Here is a 22,222-nt window from a genome sequence, read left to right as displayed (position 1 = left end):
TGTTACGATAGTTGAAATCCCCCATAATAATTACCCTCCTTCCACTCATTTCATCAATTTGTTTATGCATACTATCTCCACCATCTATTCCATCATCTGGTCTATAGCAACACCCAACTGTATATTTTGTTTGGCCAGGCTGAATCTCACACCAAATAGCCTCAAATGAGCTCTTTTCACTATCCTGTGAGACAACTTCAATTCTCCTTGGCTGCAGTTCATCAGCTATCATCAATAACACTCCTCTCCCCATTTTATTTTCTCTCCCTCCTAAACACACTATAACCTATGCATTCTGTCCCACTAACTATATCATCTTCCATCAGCTATGTTTCACTAATGCCAATAACCTGTGGCCAGGAAGAGCCAATCAAGGCCAAAAAGTCTTCCTTCTTGTTCCTAATACTCCTAATGCAGAGGTCCCTTTGTCCCACCCCTATCTTGATGCATTATTCTAACTATCCCATTCCAATTTCTTGTCTTTAGTACTGGCTTGAGTACATTATATACATTCTTACACTCAACTGTCTCACTGATGTCTGCATATCCACTTCTCCCCCCTTCTTGGTAGTTCTAGTTTCCCTGGTTCTGCACATCCATTTTCACTTCATTCAGCAACACTTTTTCCAGTCTCTGCACACCAAATCCATTCAAATGCAGGCCATCCATCTTGTATAAATCCTTTCGCCCATCAAACTCGTTCCACACATCCACGAATCCACACCACACCGTCTGCATAACCTGCGCATAAAGTCATTTGCGATTATGGCCCTCCTTCTAAACTCCTCTCTGTCATACCACAACAACAGACTCACCATCCTAACTCTGCCACTCTTTTCTTTTGCTACCTTTAACAATACTTTCAAGTCCTCTCGCATAAAAAATTTATCTCCTTTCAATTCATTCACCCGCCACAACGATCAATTCTTTCACCCTCTGTTTTTGCGCTCTAATACTCTCACTTACATCCTTAAATTTCGCACCTGGTAAGTACGATTTAGTTAAACTCCCATCTGTCAGTCCTCTTAATAACAAGTCACCATACAACACTCTTTTCTTCATTTCTTCATTGTTCAGTCTAAGTCTCAACTCTGCAGGTGTCCAGAGGAGTAGTAAAAGGGTAAGATAGTGCCAAAGGTGGTTCCAAGACAGAAGTAGTGAACTACAGACCAATTAATATATCTGAGTGGTTGTTCAAGTATTGGAAAAGTTGGTTAAATCCAACAGTGGATGATAGGGATGTGATACTCTATAGTGGGCAGCAAGGGTTTATAAAGGGTGGATTCTGTCTTAGTAATTTATTCACATTTTATAATAAAATGACAGTTGATTGGGTAAAGGAAATGTCTACACCATAATATGCCTGGACTTTGCAAATATATTTAACAGAATACCACATGGAAAACTATTATAAAAACTGGAGAAGATGGGAATGGATATGAGGCTAGTAGCATGGATAGGAAGGTGGCTGACAGACACACACCAAAGAGTAGTATATGGTGGAGTGGAATCTATGAGGGTGACTAGTGGAGTACCTAAGAGTTCTGTACCAGTGCCACTACTCTTTAATTTGTATATCAATAATATAGGCAAAGATTTAAGAGCAGTATATTAGTTGTTTGATGATAATGCAAAACTGGGGAGAGCAATAGTTGATAAAGGTTATGTAGATATCCTGCAGGATGATTTAAATAAATTGGCATTCTGGCAAAGGATAATGATTGTCAATTTAATGTTGCAAAATGTAACGTTATTCACTTTGGGTCAAAAAAGGTTACATACAGTGTATCATATTAACGGTAATGGATTGCAGGAAATTGATGAGGCTAGGGACTTGGGGATAATAGTGGACAGAGAGTTGAAATTCAGAGGACATATTGCTAAAGTTGGTAAAATAGCTCAAAGGATTACTTTGATGTAATAAGTAAAGATAAGGATGTTATCATATCTCTTTATAAGGTCATGATTCTGATTCAGCCATATTGATTACTGTGCACAGATTTGGTCACCTGGGTTTCTTGAAGACAAGGAAGTGGTAAGGAGGTGGAGATAAGATTCAGATGAGTGATAAGTCTGTGGAATGCTTCTTAGAGGACAGACTAAAGGTTTGTGGGTTACAAAGTTTAGTTGATAGGTGGAAAAGAGCTGACATGATAGATATTAAAGGAGTTTTTAAGATATAGCAAATAATCAGAGAACTAGAAGCCATCCATGGAAGTTGTGTAAAACTGGTTAGTAGGGATGTGCAGACCAGATTTTTTGTGTGAAGAGTAGGGAATGAGTGGAATAGATTGCCAGAATTAGTTGTGAGTTCCGTCACAGTGAATGAGTTTAAGGAGTGGAGAGAGATATGGTAGGTTTTGTGCATATAATAATTAGTTTGGCTCTCCCAAATTGAGTCTTTGGACTCCATGGGGATGCTGTATAATAATTATAGAATTGATGCAAAGGAAATTTTTTAATGTATGACAAATAGTCAGAGAACCAGAGGCCATTTGTGGAAGTTGTATAAGAATGTGGTTAGTAGCTATGTGCAGACGAGATTTTTTGTGTGAAGAGTGGGGAATGAGTGGAATGGATTGCAGAATTAGTTGCAAATTCTCTCCCAACCACCCATTCTCCCTTCCTTCTTCATTCTCTGCCAAGTTAATTTTAAGTCTTCCTCTTTCTTCTGGGATTTGTGTTAAGGCTATCCTTGAAATAATAGTTACTATTACTTATCATTTTTATACCCTTTGACACATAAGACTGAGATCCATTTCCTCTAGTTACCTGTGTCTTGTGCAACTAATTTTGCTCTAATTTAGCTAGTTGTACCCTGTGAGGATGGTATTTAGGCATTTCATTGAGTCTTAGAAGATACCATGTTACAGTAATCTCCTTTCCAAATGGATTGTCAATTTCCTCTCTGGCTGTTCACTCCAGGTTATTGTGGATGGTTTCCTTTCATTAGATTTTTTAGTTCATGCTGGTGTATCCCAAAGTTCAGTGCTGTCACTGATACTCTTCCTCCTATGTGATATCTATTACATAGGAGGAAGATTATCAGAGGAAGAGTATAAGAGTACACCAATTCTATTCATAGCTTTGCTGATGACTGTATTCTACATTCCTCTTTTCATTTTTAAAACCTTGTAGTGCTCAGGTAACTCACAATTCAAGATTTTTTTTAACCATGCCACTGATCTTGTCATTTGGTTAGTCTTGCATTTAATATATCCTGGCATAAATGTATCAGGTTAATAGCTTCTTCAGCTTCAAAAAAAAAAAAAAAAAATGGATTATTCTTTTCCATTCCAAATAGTACTTCTCTCCTCCTGCTCAATTCGGCCTGGTTGGCTGAGTGGTTAGCATATCTGCTCTCCAGCCATAAGGCTATGGGTTCGAATCCCACTGTGGGCATGGATGTTTGTGATTGTATGTAAAAATAATAGTGGTGATGATGGACAGTAGATGCTGTTGGTGTAGATGAGGTTGAGTTGTGGAGACGGAGAGTTGTAGAGTAGGTGCTCTCCCTCAATGAGTCTTAGGACTCCCTGGAGTTGTCAAATAATAATAATAATTCCTAACTTTATAAAATTTAAATCTGTCCAACCTTAGAATACTATTTAACATTTGGGATGGTGCACCTAAACTTCTCTCAGAATGCCTTGATTATATACAGATATGAGCAATTTGCTTAAATGATGATCTCTCTCTCTATTTGCTTTCCCATAGATTTTCTGTTGCTGCATCATGTCTCTTTTGAGACATGATACAGCAACTGCTCCTCTGACCTGGCCACTATCATCCTTCCACTTTCCTGTACTCACTGAGCAGCTGCCAGTCAACAACAATATAGAGTTTTCAACTCCAAACTCATTGAACCAACGTCTTATCTTCTGCCTTCATTTCCTATACCTTAGCTCTTGGAACAGTCTTCCCCAATGACTACAACCTTCAAGTTTTTTTTTTTTTTAAATACATGAACAAATTCCTCTTCTTCTAACTGCTTACCAACACGCAACACTGTTGTGTCATAGTTCTTGGGACCTCTGGTGTGTTGGGCTAATATATATATATATATATATATATATATATATATATATATATGTTTAGCCATAGTATTCAACGCAAAATACGAGGCTAATCTTCTTGAATGGCAGTCAGTCTCAAGTAGAGTAATGTGGGCAAATATGAGAATGGGGAACTGGACAATGAGACTTATTTGTGCCTATGGTCCCACAGAAGGTTCTACTAAGGTAGAAGTGGAGGAATTTTTTGACGCTCTAGAAAAAGCAACTGACACAATGAAAAAGGAAAAGTTGGTCCTTGATGGGGATGTAAATAGCAGAGTAGGAAATGATTGCGAGACATAAAAAATATTTTGGGAAAATTTGGAGAAAAGAGCAAAGCTAATAATAATGGCAAATATCTGTTGGATTTCTGCTCAGGACATGGACTGGTTATTACTAACACCATGTTCCAACATAAAAATGTGCACAAATTCACTTGGAGAGAAGACGCTAGGAATAAGAAAAGTCTCATTGACTATGTTATTGTTGATAGTGATGTCTTCTCCCTGGTGCAGGATACCAGAGTATACAGAGGATTTGAAATTGGAAGTGATCACTATTTAGTCTTGAGCAGGATAAAATTGAATTTCATATTGAAAAGAATAACGTGTAAGAAAGTTTTAAAGTGAATAAAAGTTGAGCAGCTCTCAGGTGTGAACTGTAGACTAATATACAGAAAGATTATTGAAAAGAAAATGAAAGAGTTTGAGAACTGGAATCAAACCTTGGAGATTCAATGGCAAACTCTGAAGAAAACATTAATTGATTCTGCCAGAGAGGCATGTGGTGAGGTTGTTTGCAAGGATAAAAAAATCAGAACTCCCTGGTGGACACAGGAAGTTAAAGAGGCAGTGAAGGAAAAGAAGAAAGCATATCAAAAGTTCCTGGCAAATAAGTCAGCTTTTACTCTTACAGAATACAGAGACAAATGTATGAAAGCTAAACAGTGTGTAAAACTAGCTAAACAAAAGTCATGGGAGGACTTTGGCAAGAATATAGAAAATAAATATCAAGAAGGTGGCAAAATATTCAGGAGGTTGTTGAAGAAGCTTAGGAATGGAGGAAAGAGTGCTGTTAAAGGAGTTAGAGATGATAAAGGTGACATGAAAACAGGAGAAAAAGATATCCTTGAAGTATGGAGTAATTACTTTGAAAAACTGCTAAATGAAACAAGCAGTGATTACAGCACAGTGATAAAAAACACTGACCAGGCATGCAGTCAGGAATACATATCCATACTTGAAGTAGAAAAAGCCATCAAAGACTTGAAATGTGGAAAGGCAGCAGGAGCAGATGATATTCGACCAGAAATGCTGAAGTATGGTGGTATAAAAGTCTTACAGTGGCTGCACTGCATAGTTCAGAAAGCCTGGACAGAGGGACGAATTCCCAATGATTGGAGTAGAGCTCTCATAGTACCCATATATAAAAAGGGAAATAAAACTGAATGTGAGAATTACAGAGGTATTTCCCTACTGAGTGTTCCTGGCAAGATCTATGCCAGTATACTTGAGAAACGGTTGAGAAGAATTGTGGAAGAAAAGCTTGGTGAAGAACAAGCTGGATTCAGGCCAAATAGAGGCTGTCAGGATCAGATCTTCACTTTACGACAAATAGTCGAGAAAGCATGGGAATATAACAAAGATCTGTATTTAAGTTTTGTCGATTTGGAAAAGGCATATGATAGGGTGCCAAGAGAGAAGCTATTCAATACGCTGCAGTTATATGGTGTCAATGGGGCATTATATCAAGCAATACTTAGTCTTTATTTGAGTTGTAAGTCAGCAGTTAAAATTGAAGGAAGTACAGGAAGATGGTTTAATGTTAAATCTGGTGTGAGACAAGGATGTACATTATCCCCTCTGTTATTCATTATCTATATGGATCACATTATGAAGGAAAGTGGTATTAAACCTGATATCAAGATTGGAGATGTTAATGTCAGCTCTTTGCTTTATGCGGATGATGTTATACTTCTAAATAAATCTGCTACAAGTCTGCAAGATTCTCTGACTAAATTGAATAGCTGTTGTAATAGATATGGTATGAAGGTCAGCAATAAAAAGACAAAGACTATGAAAATAGGCAGAATCATTGAAAATGTCAACTGTGTTGTGAATGGAGAACCTGTGGAACAAGTAAAACTACTTAGGCACAATTTTTACTGAAGATGGTAAATTAAATATAGAAATAGACAACAGAATCAGCAAAGCTGGTATGGTGGGAAGTCAATTGAATAAATTCATATGGAATAAGAGAGAAATTAGTCGGAGAGAGAAATTTGTTGTGAATGGAGAACCTGTGGAACAAGTAAAACATTTCAGCTACTTAGGCACAATTTTTACTGAAGATGGTAAATTAAATATAGAAATAGACAACAGAGTCAGCAAAGCTGGTATGGTGGGAAGTCAATTGAATAAATTCATATGGAATAAGAGAGAAATTAGTCGGAACACTAAATTAGCTGTATACAAGACAGTGTTCAAACCAGTTTTAACTTATGAATCTGAGAGCTGGGTCAGAAGTAAAACACTTGACCAAAGACTAGAGACCGCAGATACGAGAGTCCTGAGAAAGATTAGAGGCGTGAACAGATGGCATCAATGGCAATATCTGTTCACGCCAATGAGGATATTAGGAAAGAACTTGACATTGTCAGCATCCAGGAATGCATTAGCAGAGCTAATCTTAGGTGGTATGGTCACTTAAATAGAATGGGAGAGGAAAGATTAGCAAAACAAGTGTTCTCTGCCAGGTTGGCAGGAAAACGACCCAGAGGAAGACCAAGATATAGGTGGATTGATACGGTACAAAGTGCCTTAGACGATAGAAATATAAGATCTGATAATGTTGGAGTCTTGACAAGTAGCAGACTGATTTGGAGGAAAATTGTAGATAGGAAGTTAGTAATGATGTAATTTTTTCATGTAGTACTGTCATATCCTGTACACCCCTTGAGGGTACATAGCAGGAATTTGTTGATGATGATATGTTAAAGATGCCAAGCTATTTTAAATCTGGTTTTACTCCATTTCCCAAGTAAGCAAACAGACAAATAAGTCAAGTTTGCGCCTGCACGTAGTGCAACTCGTGGTAAAAGTGGAATAAGCTCTGATCACTATTCTTAATATTTACCTTTAATGCAAAGCCCATCTCCTTGAGAAGATGTATGACACTATGCATTAAAGGCAAGGGGCCACTACCCAGACCGGTTTCGACCTTTATTGAGGGCTCATCAGTGGGAGCCAGGCAGAAATACCAAGGTTAAGTAATACAGAGCTTATAAGTATTTTACCAAAACAAGTTACCATAAGGTGCTTTGACCTTATTAAATAAAAATCTCATGATGAGAGATAGATGTAGAAAGTTTTTACCTTCGGTATAATATATGTTAAAGGTGCCAAGCTATTTTAAACCTGGTTTTACTCCATTTCTCAAGTAAGCAAACAGACAAATAAGTCAAGTTTACGCCTGCACATAGTGCAAGTCTACCTTTACCACGAGTTGCCTAGACTTGCACTACATGCAGGCACAAACTTGACATATTTGTCTGTTTGCTTACTTGGGAAATGGAGTAAAACCAGGTTTATAATAGCTTGGCATCTTTAACATATATTATACCCAAGGTAAAAAACTTTCTATATATATATATATATATTAAAAAAAAAACTTAGATCACACAAAGGATCATAAAAAATGACTTGCTTAGTTCTTTTTAGAACTAATCAAGTCATTTAGTAATCAGATAAAGAATTTTAATCCTTATCATATCAACATTATGACAAGTGTAATTTTTTATTATATAAGTATATAATTATGTGTGTGTGTTAATACCACATCCACAAAAAGGAGGTTTCAAGGTCTATAATAAATAAATGCTGTATGTGAGCTGGGGTCAAGCGCAAAGTAATTGATTGATATTGATCTTAATGAATTGGAGGTTATAGTTTTGAGGGAATACTTCATGAATTTAAATATAAAACATATATATTAAATATAAATGTTTACATCGCTGAAATGAAGCCTATTGGCTCTTTATTTATGTAATAAACAGTTTAAATATAAAAAGTTGTTGGACAGCTCTTGCTTGTGTTGATGTAGTTTAGCAGAAATGGGAGAAGCAAAATGGATGCTAGCTCTGAGGAACAATGCCCATAGAAATATCTATAGAAAAGAGATGATGTGGAAACTAATTCTATGAAATGATGGCTGAAGAGAGTGCGTGTGTGAGAGAGAGGAGTCGTTAATCAACCAAATTGCTCTTTACTGAACAGGACCAAGAATTGTTAAAGAACTGTTAGGTCTTTAATTGTAAAGAACTGTCCCCAAATGTGAAAGCATGTCCAAGGTTGGGAAAATTTGAGATTTATACAGAGTAAGGAACTAGACAGACAAAAAGTAAGACCTTGAATGAAAGAAGATGCCAGATTTTCTGAAAGCTGAGGGTGTTATAGAAGTGATGTGATTATTATTGCATGAGCACATTCATGAAGACTTACTGTGGGACACCTGAACTGCTTACACAGTATTTATTGTACCTCTCCTTGAACTTATTAACAGACATAGCACTCACAACTGACTCTGGCAACCCATTCCATTTATTTACCACTTTTCATGCAAAAAATGGAATCCTCTCACCCTTGCTATAAAACTGTTACTCAATTTCCAGAAATGACCTCTTGTTCTGCTCCTCTAGTTAAGTGCTGAAATATTTTCTCTGCATCAATCCTATAAAACCCTTTAAGTACTTAAATGTTTCTCATATCCTCCATTTTTCACCTATCGACCAACTTTTTCAAACCACAGACCACTTGCCATCTTGGTCACTTGCTTCTAGATCCTCTCCACTACTACGTCATCCCTCCCCACAAGAAATTCAAGATGTGGATGTATTGAGGCCTTATAAAGAGGAATGATAACATTCTTACCTCTACATCTTAATGTGTTCTTCAATAACCAAGTAATCCTATGTGCTATCTTAGCAGTACACCCTCTAATCTTCAACTCTATCTATTACTACACCCAAATCCTTAGCTTCATCAATTTCCTGGAGTACAGTTCTCATCAGTGTGGTACATGGCATGTAATCTGTTTATCCCAAAATTCATAACTTTACGTTTCTCTGCATTAAACTGACACCCATTATTTTTTGCCCTTACTGTCAGCCTATTTAAATCATCATGCAGGCTTTCTACATTGTTTAATAGTTAATCAAGGCAACACATTGCCTTGATTAACTATTAAACAATTTTGCAATCATTAGCAAATCTTTCCCTTCATTATTTCCAGTATCATTTATGTACAAATTAAACAGTAGTGGTCCAAACACAGTGTCCAAATCTTGCAGCATACTGGTAGTAGTCACCTGCTTTCTCCTTGTGACTCTACCACTAATTTTAGTACTCACTTTCTTCATGGGTGCCTGCTTACATGTTCGCCTGCATCCACCCTAATTTGCTTTAGTTTTTCTAACTTGGCATTTCCACACTCTCAGTGAACAAATCTCTCTGGACACCTAACTCCAAATCTGTGTAAGTGCAGTCCATCAGCAATATATAAATTTTTGTCTGTCAAATTCAGACCATAAGTCCACAAACTCTACATCGTTTCTTCTACAAAACCTGCATATTGATTGTAATTCATTTGCTATCATTTCTCTCCTCCTCAGTTTGCCTCTATCATAGCATGGTGCAGATTTGCAGTTTTCATCTTCTTGTTCTTTTTTTTTTTTTGCCTCTCCCAATAACTCTACCACTTTCTTCATTATATAATACTTCTCACCTCTCAGCTCATTAGTGCCAGCCAAAAGCATCTATTATTTCATCTTACTTTTTTGCATTCTGACATCATCACTAATATTAATTTTTGCACATGTACAAGATTTTATTATCCTTTCATTAATTACTCCTCTTATCTTAGAATCACCATAAATTTTTTTTCTTGTTACTTTCTTTCTCTCTTTTATTCATGCGATCTTGTTTCGTATATTAGACTGCTTGTTTTTTTTTCTTTTCTCAGCAGCTCCAATCTCCTGTCATTTCTGCAATCTGTCAGTTTTACTCTTTGTCCTCTGAAGTATTACAAGCTATTTCCTTTTTGAGGTTCTTTTCATTTCCGTGACTTTTGCCAATTGTACTTTCATTATCTCCAATATTAACATTTTCCATTGCTATCATAGAAATTTTCAATACTTTCTACTCTACTATTGGTTTATTCTCTCTACTCAACTGGCACTCACTCTCCAAACACTTGCATGTTTTCTCACCAGTCTCACCTTCCACAAATCTTTCAACTTTCATGACAAATACATCTTACACATACTATATTGAAGAAAATAACTCAAATTCAACTCATTCAACAAGGATGAGTTGGATAAGAATCAGTCCAGGGGAGAGGGGAGACAGAACTGTGTTATGGAAGAATTTATGCTTATTGTAGATGAGCTTAAGTTTTGATATGTTTGAGCACTACAAAATTTGTTGTATGGGTAGTCAGCACTGTCATTTGCAAAACTGTGAACAGGGTTTGAAGTTAGGGTCAGTGAGAATAGATTGTTTATGTAATAGTAGGTGTAATAACAGCGCCCTGAAGAACAGTTGCAATGAATAAGAAAATCTGAAAAGAGAACACATTCCACTATTACACACAGTAAATGACCTGAGAGAAAACTACTGGCAGTGCAATTACAAAGGAAGGAAGGTTGGCAATAAAGTGACAACTTGATGAGAAACTTTCAGCACAAGTTTCTCCAAACTGTTTCATGACATGTGTCTAGAGGTAGGTGATGTAGATGAGATCTTGCATAGATCTTGATTGGTGATTTCCATATTGGTAGTCAATGATTGGCTGAGAGAGATCTCCATGTGCAATAGTTGACTACTTATGACCTTCTCCATTATTTTAGACCTGTTATCAGACTTTTTGGTTTTGGGATCCCTTTAGACTCTTAAAAATTATTGAGACACCAAAGAGCTTTTATTTATGTGGTTATATCTATTGATATTTACTGCATTAGAAATTAAAACTGAGAAACTTTTACAATATTTATTTATTAATTCATTTAAAAATAATAATAATTCAAACCCATCACATGTTAACATAACATTTTTATTAAAAAAAAAACTGTTTTCCAAAAAAAAAAAAAAAAAAAAAAATTAATGAGAAGAGTGGCATTGTTTTACATTTTTGCAAATCTCTTTAATGTCTGACTTAATAGAACACAGCTGGTTTCTGATTTAATATTGTGATATGTTGTTTTGATTGAAGTATATGATAACTTCACTGTATGCTCATGAGAGAGTGAAAAAGGTAAATAACATCTTAGTATTATTTGTAAAGTAATTGTAACTTGTGGACTACCTGAAATGGTCTCAGGGAGACATGGACCACACTTGAAAAATGCTGCTTTAGTCAACACTGAAGTGAGAGCAATAGTTCAGTAGTTTGAATTTAGACATATACTTTTTATCATTTCCATTAACATGAGTTAATAATGATAATAATGATATGAGAATATGGCAGACAACTGTTGCTATTTCACATTCCTAATCCTAAGTAGTATGTTATTTATGCAGATTATTATGTGCATGTCCTACAGTTGATTTTTCTGAGTTGATTAAAATACAAGTTTTTTCTGGAATTAAAAATGTGCTAAAAGTCAACTAACTCAGGAACTAGATGAAAAAAAAAGAGATTTTTGGAAGTTATTTTAACGCTATGCCGGTACCCTTGTAAACTAGCATTTGGAGAAATTTTATATTGAAAATAAACATTTGCTGTCTTTAAATATAAACTGAAGCCCTAGTCCTCTGCATAGTTTTATATTAAGTCAAGTATCAATAGAAATCTTAACTGTGGATGAAAATTTAAGTTGAGACTTAGTGCATGTAACATTCTTCAATGTAATTTGTACAGTATTAGCAAAAGTGATAAACGTCATGATTTGCATATTGTGTAACTGAGTTATAGCAGTGAAATTTTAATGGTGATTGTGTAGGTGTCCTCTCTTGATGAGTCTTTGGACTCCCTGGAGGTGTCTAATAATAAAAATAATAATAAATATTGTAAATTTGGTCTTTCAGAAAAGTAATTGAAGAGAACAATGCTATGAAGTTAAAATTATACTAATAAGAGGCAAATATTCAGACTTTCAGAGACCATTTTTTTAAGTAGTTTCATACCAAGGCAAAATATGCCAAAAGCCATAAATATTTCATTGTAAACATAGAGATGTCAGCATTCTTTTACTTGAATCTTTTCCATTTAAAGTAAAAGCTTGATATTCATAGAAAAACTATAAGATCTCAAATGAAATAGCAGTTTTTATATCCTGATATTGAAATAACTGATTTATGATATCAGAGTTTTTATTGCTTTCACAGGACATACTGTTCACATATTAGTGATGAAGAACAGTACGAATGTTTTGGAGAAGCTGACGAGCTAGAATGTGATGCTCATGATACCAATCATAAGCAGTCTCTAAGGTAAACGTGTAAATGTTATATAGAAATGGTTAATTTTGCAAATAGTGTAAATATTTTAAACTATTAATCTATTTAAAGTATGATATAAAAATTAAGTCAAAACAAAAATAAAAACTTTCCTGAGAAGATTAATTATGTAGTATCATGTATTGTTTGCCATTATTGTTGGAATGGCATTATTCATTATAGTAAAAATGCTTTGTTCACATTCTAGCCTGGTTGGCCAAATGGATAGGGCTTTGACCAGTAGGTTTTGGATGCATTGTGTCATGGATGTTTGTAAAAAATCATTAGGTGGCAGATGATTTTCATTGCAAAGCATGAGCCCTTCTTATTGGAGGTCTGAATTGGCTTGGGAAAAAGTACTGCATTTAGTCTCTAGAATAGAATTTCCGAATTATCACACCCTCCTACCCACAACATTAATGTACTATAAAGTTATAGCCTTTTATGGATGAGTTAACTTAAACTAATAAGTAGGAGACATATTTAATCAGATTATACAGTGTTTGGTGGCTTCTGTTCAAATTGATTATTTTGATTAACCACCTCATCATTAATTAGAAATCTAATTAATACTATGATGAGGTCCTATCTGAAAAGTTGCATGTCTATAAATTGCTCAAAATCTGTACTAAGACTGGCTGACTTAGCCTTACCTGCAAAAAAATTTGCAGGTAAGGCTGCAGAGGAACTAATGAATGAAGTTCTTCCTATCAGTATTGATACTGATTGCTGAAATAAGTATTTTTTTTTAGGTGCTGTATAACTCATTTGCATGCTGGAGCTGTTGTATGCATTTCAAATCAGAATTTTTTTAATACTTTTGTATGGTTCTTTTGAATTATGTATTTCTTTGAATTTGTGTTCATCATAGTTATTGTAGTCTGCAACAATTTGAGAAGAGTTAGAAAAACTTTAGACTTGAATATGTGATTTGACACTTGTGGTTGTGAGTATCGTGATCATAATTAGTGTTGGATTTTCTGGAAAGAGATGAGCTATGATTAATTAATATATCGATATAGAAGTCCCAATATTTGAATGAGTTATATTCCTGGCAACATTTCTTCATAGCACTGCATGTTATAATGGAGAAGGCACTCCTGACAAACTGTTAAGTACTCTTAACTACTGTCTGTGTTATAAATATTATCAATTTTAACCATCAGACACAGATGGTTATAAGTACTGTGTCATAAATACTATCTGCGTTAAATACTCAAAATAACTTTATCAGCGTGCTAATATATCATTATTTAAAAATAAGAATATATTTTAAACACATTAAAGATTGCATAAACATAGCTCTTAAATTTTAGTTTTTAGAATAAGAGGAGCTATTGAATAAATTTAGACTGATTCCCAAGTTGAAATTGTCAAACAGTACATGCCTGATAATTAACTTACTTCTCTGTGCCTCTGCTACTCTCTTTTTTTTTTTGTTAGCAAGCCTGGTTGGCCGAGTGGTTAGTGTATCCGCTCTCCAGACAAAAGGCTGCAGGTTCGAATCCTGCCATGGGCATGGATGGTTGTGATTGTCTGTGAAAATACTAGTAGTGGTGGTCGGTGGTGGATGCCGTTGGTGTAGATGATGAACGTAGTTGTAGCTGGTGGATTAAGTGGTGGAGATGGAGAGTTGTGGAGTATGTGCCCTCTCTCAATGAGTCTTTGGGCTCCCTGGAGGTGTTATATAATAATGATAATAATAATAACAACAATTGAGCTGGCCTGGTTGGCCGAGTGGTTAGCATATCCGCTCTCCAACCAAAAGGTTGTGGGTTCAAATCCCAACATAGGCATGGATGTTTGTGATTATCTGTGGAAATACTAGTGGTGGTGGTAGACGGCATTGCTGTAGTTGCGGTTAGTTGTAGCTGGTGGATTGAGTGGTGGAGACAGAAATGTAGAGTAGATGTCCTCTCTCGATGAGTCTTTGGACTCCCTGGAGGTGTCACATAATAATAATAATGATGATTTTTATTTCTTAAAACTACTTTTCTTTTTCATCTCTAGAAAAGTTCAAATAAAATCTAAAAAAAAAGGATCAAATTGTCAGATTATCTGATCAAAATCACTCCAGGTTTGAAAGTAACACTGACCTTATGCAGTTAATCCTTGCAAATAGTCATATGTGAACTGCAAACTGCTATAGTGCTAATTTTCTTTGACAGTACACTCTGTTTATCTGTATATAATTTGCACAATGCTTCTTTTTTTTTTATTTGAAGATTTATAATACTTCAATCCTTCATTGCATAAATATTAACATAGTTCAGTACAAGTTCACATAGCCACTAGTTATATTGTTCTGTAAACTTTCTGATTAATGCTATTTGCATGCTTTTCTAAGATGAGTGAAAAAAAAGTGAGCCAACTCACTGAAATTATTTTTTAATAATTGTGGTGTTATTGGATACAATTGCATTTTACTTTTACTTTTATTTCATTTTACTTTCTTCACCATTTTTTACATTCCCATTTCACTTTTACTGCAGTTGAGTGAAAATTATCAGGGGACTTGAAACTATGTAAGAAATAACCAAATTTAGTGTAAAATGGTCTGATGCAATTTGTAAAGATGTTTGTGGAGAACGTCATGTTCATCCTTTTCATTTAGTTTGATCAGACTGAATTTCTCAGATCACTAGCTGTGTAAGGAACAGCTGTATTATGTATCTGGTTGAAATCATTCGAATGATTCAAATTCCGAGTCTGTGGAGGAAGTACCCTACTATAATCCTCTCGCACACAGATACCCATTTCATTTTAGTCTCTATTGAATTGTCAATAGTTACTCATTATCATAATGATAATGACCTTGCTTTCTTTCATTGCGATTCACATGGTGATGCATTCATTACGGTAAACTTATAGAGACTACAACAAACTTATTAGAGTAATAACTGTAATTTCCTGACATTTTGACTTGCATGTTATGTTCATCAGCATATCTATATATATGTGTGTAGAAGAACAAGTTATGTTATAATTCACACAGTATGTCAAAGTATCACTAATTTGGTTAGCTATTACTCTACTAGCTTGATGTCTTGTATGTGTATTGGGGTGGGGTGGCATGGGAGGAGAGAACCTGCATCAAATTCAGTCATGTTATTCTCTGATAAAAATATTGGTACATGTTTCAGCCTTAGTGGTGGTCAGTCATTATTTAAGGGGGTGAGGGTGTTATTATCAAATTAAAACTTGAAGTAACTAATGACTAGAGTTGTGGAGTAAGAGATTGTGTGAGATGTATACTCTTGTTATAACTTGTTCAAAACAAAAGTTTGCGGGCCTAAAACAAAACATTTTTAGGCTTTCTTTATTCTTGAGAATTCGGTGGTTGATTGAATCTAGACAATAATAATTACTTAAAAATATGAAGAATATGGATGACACATCCAACCCACATAACTTTTGTTTCCTATCAAGTCTTAATAACTGTAGGACTGTAGGCCTCCAGCAATCCTTACTCTAGGTATTAATTGGACAATAACAACCCCCCCCCCATTAAATATTGATTAACACACCACTAATGCTGCAGCATTTATCATTATTTTATTAGTGGGTAATATGACTCAGAATTTGATTTCTGGCTATAAAATACAGGACTTGAAGATGTGTCTTTGATGTAGTTTTTTTTTTCCCCACCAGAAATTTGATTACTAATTTTTCTGTTAATTTTTTTTTAAGTGATTACCACCCATAAAAGATTATTATCTACAGGTGGCTAAGGATTTTTTCCCCCATTTTTGTCAGTTTTTTATATATATCTTTATATACTTTTTACATGGTCCAGAAACCCTACTCTAGAGACCAAACATGGAACTTTATCAGCCACTACAGGCCTCCAGTAAGTGGAGTGGTCTCACACTGGGTGATGAAATTCATCTTCCACCTATAGACAATTACAAACATCCATGCCCATGGCAGGATTCGAACCTGTGACTTGTTGGTTGGAGAGCGAGTACGCTATCCACTCAGCCAACCAGGCCAGCAATTAACAAGATAATGGTTGATCAAATTAGTGATGCTTTGGCATACTGGGTATAATGTAACTTGGTTCCTCTGTTTCATCGTCATCTCTTCATTTGCTTAAAGAAAGTTGAAGCCACCATGAACAATACTTCCCAGTCCAATTTATCTTATACTCTTGATGTTTTCTATCCATTTTCTTCTAGGTCTGGGAAGACCTAGAAGAAAATGGATAGAAAAGCTACCTTTTCTACTCTCCTGTTTTGGAGAATTTGGGGAAACCTTTAATAGGTATTCTGTACATATATTACCACTGTAATTGTTTTTCTTTGATTCTTGTTATAATTGAAATATGATAGTGTAATTCTTCCTAATCTCCTGATTGGTTTTAATTTTAGTCTATGATGTTTTACTTATTTTCTACAAACACTTGTTTTTTTTTCCAAAGCCCATTAATCCTTGTTCTTCCTTCTGTTTAATAACTCAAGTCTCTGCACCATAAAGAACTGTGGAAGTACTATTGAATGAACCATATACTTTGATTGATTGATTTTTTTTTTTTTTTTGAGAGATGGGTATTTTTCCATATATTCCACATATTTTTCCATAGTTTTATCATATTAGACCACCCTAGATTTATTCTGTGTTTAATAGTTTCTTCATAATTTAACCCATCTCTGACCAATGTGCCTAAATAACTGAATTTTTTAATGTGTTCCTGTTTATTCCTTCCTCTTCTAAGTTAAGTTTTTTCCATTTCTGCCTATTATCATTGTTTGGGTTGTACTAAAATTTATTTGCATTGTATAGTCTTTACTGTTTTTATGTAGATTTTCAACCATATACTTTAAGTTTAAAAAAAAAATCAGCTGACACCTTTTATTCCTGTGGGCAAGGCGGTTTTAGCCCTATCTAATATTTGGAGACTGAGTGGGCAATTCAATCTCCAATGGCAGCCAATCAGAGATAACTGGCCCAAGGCTGTCACTAATTTACACAGCCCACAGTGAAGAGATGGATCAACAAGTGCTACCATCTCGTGGTCTCTAACCCTAACACAATATTTTTTTTTTTTAATGTCTGAAATAGTATGGGTTCCAGTTGATTTTCTTGAGTTTATGAGACGAAAAACCAGAGTTTTTCACACTTCCACATCGGCACTTGCAGCTTCACCTGTTATTTTCACATTGTTTAGTCCAGCCCTAGATTTAAAATTTTCAAGCCAGCCTAGCTGCAAATTTTGAATTGTCTTCTTTATATTTGGTCTCTTTAAGTCTTGAAAAGAGGCTTAGAGCTTTGGCTATGAGTTTATAGACGCTAATTGGAATTCTCTTTTAATTGCAGTCTTCTAGCCAAATAATCAACAGATTTTCCATTTCAACCATTATAGCACTTCGGTTACATGTGCATTGCATACTTGCAGATGTAGATACAAGTTTACCTTGCTCGTAATACTTATCAGCTTTGGATAAGTATTACGAGTTTTGTGGACTTGTTAAAACCAAATTCGCTTGCAATCTTACTTTCTAAATCTTTTAATTATATCAAGTTTTGTATCTAAGGTAATTACCTTCCTCCTCTTATTTTTCACTTAATGACCTGGTTGTGGGGGTTGCTCTTATTCTTCGACATGATTAATGGGCTGTAAAATTTATGAAGAATGTAATTTGTAAATACAGCAGGACAATTGGAGTTTGTAATACACCCATTCTTAATGCATAATGGGAGGAATGACGTCATCATGCTCACGACTTTCTTTCTCTCGGCCAGGAAACACTCCTCGAGGCTTGCATGCTTTTGCATGGTAAATTTAAAGGCATGTTAATTAAAAACTCTTGCTGCATATATAAAGGGATTGTCGCAATTAATTTCGCTGTGTTAATCAAAGTCTGCGTTAAGTAAGGGATACCTGTAGTCTGAAAATATATGATTTCTTATTTCTTGTGTGGTCTTTCCATGTGGAATTACACGATCTTCATATTGAAACATGCTGCTGGTAATGACTAGTCCATGTCCTAAGCAGAAATCTACCGTTACTTATCACTGTTATGGGTTTGTTCCAAATTTTCTCCAAACATTTCTCTAAATCTGGATTCATTTCATTTTGTGCTATTAGATCTCCAAAAGGACCAGCTTTTCGTTGGCACATAGATGCAATTGCCTCATTGTTTGTGTGTGAGAGAAACTCATGTTAGAAGCTTAATGGAGTGAAACAGCACTGAGAAAGGATTAAAATATATTTAGAAGAATTAAATAATATATTAATCCTTTTTCAGTGCTGCTTCATTCCATTAAGCTTTTAATATGAGTGCTTCATTGTTCAGTTTTTCCATTTTAGAATTTACTCACATCGCTTTTTGAAATTATCTGCCATTCTTCATATTTGCTGTTCAATACTTGAACTACTGCTTATCTTTCCTGATCACTATTGTCTGAATATGCTATTATTTAGAAAAGATTTGCTTGTTTTTCTCTTCATCTTGGTAACACCAGTTTTACATCAGTGTGGTATTTAATAATTCATCCACCTCTTTTTCCCTTGATGTTTCTGATTTGATCGGCTTCTTCTGCTGAGTTTCAGGTTGTTTTAGTTGATTATTCACTGTTTACTCTGATTTCTTGATAAAAGCATAAAGCTTGTTTAAAACTGATGCCCCAGTATGTTGTACCATCATATTTGTGTGTCGTTTTAGCCAGTACGGAATGTGATTAGGTTGGCTAAGTCTAATGTTGCCAGCACGTCCTTTTTTGTTCAGTATTCAGGTAGACAACCTAGAATCGTGATGCACAATTGGAAGATGATTTCGTGTTGTTTAGAGTGTCACGGTGCTCTGTATTCCTTAAAAGTTATGTGGAAGTATCTTCCCAGTTAACTAGTGTTGATCCTTAATCCCTATTACTTATTTCATTGTGAAACTTACAGATTCCAGTATATGTTTGTACATTCATTCACTTATTCAGATATGGGATTGAGTAGTTGAATTATGACAAGGATTGTAATATATATCTATCAGTTAAATGGATGAAGTAGTTGAATCTGTGTCATTTGTATATTCAATTTAAAATGTTTCATATCAATATTCTCTGTGTTTATAATTTTATAATAATATATTAGAATGCTCTTATCAAAAGATTATGGGTAATTATTAACTGTTTAAAATACCAGAAATGTTTTTAGAAATATCTCATAATAACATGAATTCTTTATTTTTAGTTCTGATAGTTTTCGTAGTACTGGCAGTGGAGGAAGTACTGGAAGTGGTAAATCTCATGCCTTTCAACAAAGAAATACTTGGTTACGTACCAGTTTACGAAGAGCATCTGGGTATGTTTATATAAGCAATTCAGAATTTTCTGCGAAAGTAATTTTGCCTTTGATATCCAAGTATAATGAACCTATGTGATCAGGTTTCCAAATTAGTATTTCATTCAGTGAGAAAAATTTATGGAGGCCAACTTACCATATCAGAACAATTACTTTAATCAGAATAAAATAACACTCAACATTTCAATCTTTACATCAAGGTTATCATCAGAAATACATGTACACACTGGGACACAAGTTACATCCTGATAAACCACAGTGAATTATGGCATAACTACTTTGGTCAACCAATGTCCCTAACCTGCCATCTATTGAGGAAAAAAAATAGTAATAATTATATACATAAATATATTGTTATATCAATGAAATTGCATCAGTGGCTACTGTTTAGAGGTTAGTTTTCTATATTCCTGTTTTAAAGTCTGAGAACTTCATTAAAATATTCTAATGAAGGAATTTGATGTGTTGTTTATGTTCTTTTTGTTTTGGGATAGCATGTCCTTCCTGTTTCACTTATGTGGGGAAGTTACAGGTTTATCAGATCTGGCATTCACCTGGGTTGGTGAGAGAAGGAAGGGTATCCTTAGAGCAGCTCCGTACGCTTTTCAATTTGGTAGGTGGTTTAAATTACTGTTTTGTTATCATAAAATTTTGGAGAAATTACTATAATGGAACAATAGCTTCAATTTAATAAAAACCAAAATAATTACCTAACATTTCAACCTTCATATCAAGATCATCATCCAATGTGTGTGTGTGTGTGTGTGTGTGTGTGTGTGTGTGTGTGTGTGTGTACTAGAGACAACATTACATAGTATGTTAAAGTAACACTAATTTGGTCAACCTTTAACACTACTGGCCTGACATCTGGTGGAAAAAATACTACATCAAAGTTAGTCCTGTTATCTGTTTGACTAGAGATTATCAACTGATAAATTAAAACAAACAACAGTAGTGAATGTGGTCAGTATATGAAATAAGAACTGAAATTACTACTTAAGAGTTCCGAAGTGAGTGTTTGCTGAAGAACTTAAAAAGAAGTTATGTGAGCTGAATGTGTGCTATCCATATTCTAGGAATTTTCAGCTACTATTATCATTTAGATCAAATTGGTCGATCAAAATTTTACAGGCTTCCTTGAATTTGCATTCATACCAAGTTAGTATGTTGTAAGGAACATATTCCTGTCCAATTTGGTGTAAGGTATTAAAAGCATGATCAGAGAGGCCTTATTTACCAAAATTATTAAATTTAATATTTTTTGATTGGAATTGTGCATCCTTTCATCAATATAAGGTAAGTTACAGAAGCACTAAATTCAGTATATCCCAGGGTGGACTTGGGGGGGGGGGGGGGATCCTTGGCAGTGTTGAATATGTTTTTCAGGTTTCATAGGGAGTTTACAGGTAGCATTAAGATTGTAATTGTGTAGCATTTTATTTATTATCCGATATCCCTTTAATGTACGGAATGACTATGGTTTTACTGTAATCTATATTATTTCCATTTTTGGGTTTTGTTTCGTGTGAAGAATTTTGTTGGTGTTTTTGCTATAGCCATTGTTTATAAATGTATGGTTAATAATTGGTAATTCTTGCTTAAGAATTTTAGCTTTTCTTAGCTATTAAATTGAAGTTATTATTCTATCATGATAGTTGTCTCCTTAATTTATTAAAATGAATGCTTGCTGTGTAACTGTGAAAGAAAGGAAGATATGAACAAATTGAAATTGAAAACAAAAATATACTTCTCACATATCTTTCCTCAGGCAGCCTATGCTTCACTGTTTACCATAAACATAGAGACCAATACATGTACTGAAAACCAAGGAGTCATTAGCAATCTAAAAAAAATAAATCTTCAGTTTGTTCTGGTATGCAGGCTCTGAAAAATAAGTTACAAATAATTAGCAGAATGTTATAAAAAACATAGCTACAATGGGGAAAACAATCCAAAGAATCTCACAAAAATACAACCAAAAATAAAAACAATACAAATAAGGCCATAGCCATTCCTTATATTCAGGGAATATCATAACAAATAGAAAAAAAAAGGTGGTTTAAATATGCATTTAAAGCTACATTTAAACCACCCACATAATTAAAAAGTGTACTTAGATGCTCTAAGAATCCTCTTTCTTTTCTTGTCCACCCCCGTTATATACCAGATCTGATTTACTCATAACTTACCTTACATAGGTGAAACAGGACATGCTATCCCAAAATGAAAAGAAGACCATAAACGACACATCAAATTCCTTCATTACAGAAAATCAGCTATTCCCTTTTTGATCGTTGCACTTAAAACATGCCACAAAATTGATTGAAAAGGCACCTATTCCTTATATCATACCAAAACCTGCTATGAACACAAATTTG

At 34.7% G+C, this 22,222-nt stretch overlaps 1 protein-coding gene across 3 annotated transcripts in view; it reads left to right on the top strand.

Annotated features, from left to right (window-relative positions):
* The window catches only part of LOC150107977 (rab11 family-interacting protein 4-like), a 186,317-nt gene that overhangs the window by 52,925 nt on the left and 111,170 nt on the right, over positions 1-22,222 (top strand). For all 3 annotated transcript variants that reach the window (XM_090415498.1, XM_090415499.1, XM_090415497.1), the window contains exons 3-4: positions 12,437-12,541; positions 19,734-19,844. In XM_090415498.1, the coding sequence (XP_090271624.1) occupies positions 12,437-12,541; positions 19,734-19,844 (216 nt within the window). The remainder of the gene's footprint in view (positions 1-12,436; positions 12,542-19,733; positions 19,845-22,222) is intronic.

The sequence above is a fragment of the Typopeltis vanoorti genome, chromosome 3 (assembly GCF_054136105.1).
Source record: "Typopeltis vanoorti isolate ZY-2024b chromosome 3, IOZ_Tvanoo_1.0, whole genome shotgun sequence".
NCBI classification, from domain to species: domain Eukaryota; kingdom Metazoa; phylum Arthropoda; class Arachnida; order Uropygi; family Thelyphonidae; genus Typopeltis; species Typopeltis vanoorti.
Note: the sequence above shows the minus strand (reverse complement) of the source record. Positions and strands in the feature narration are given on the sequence as shown.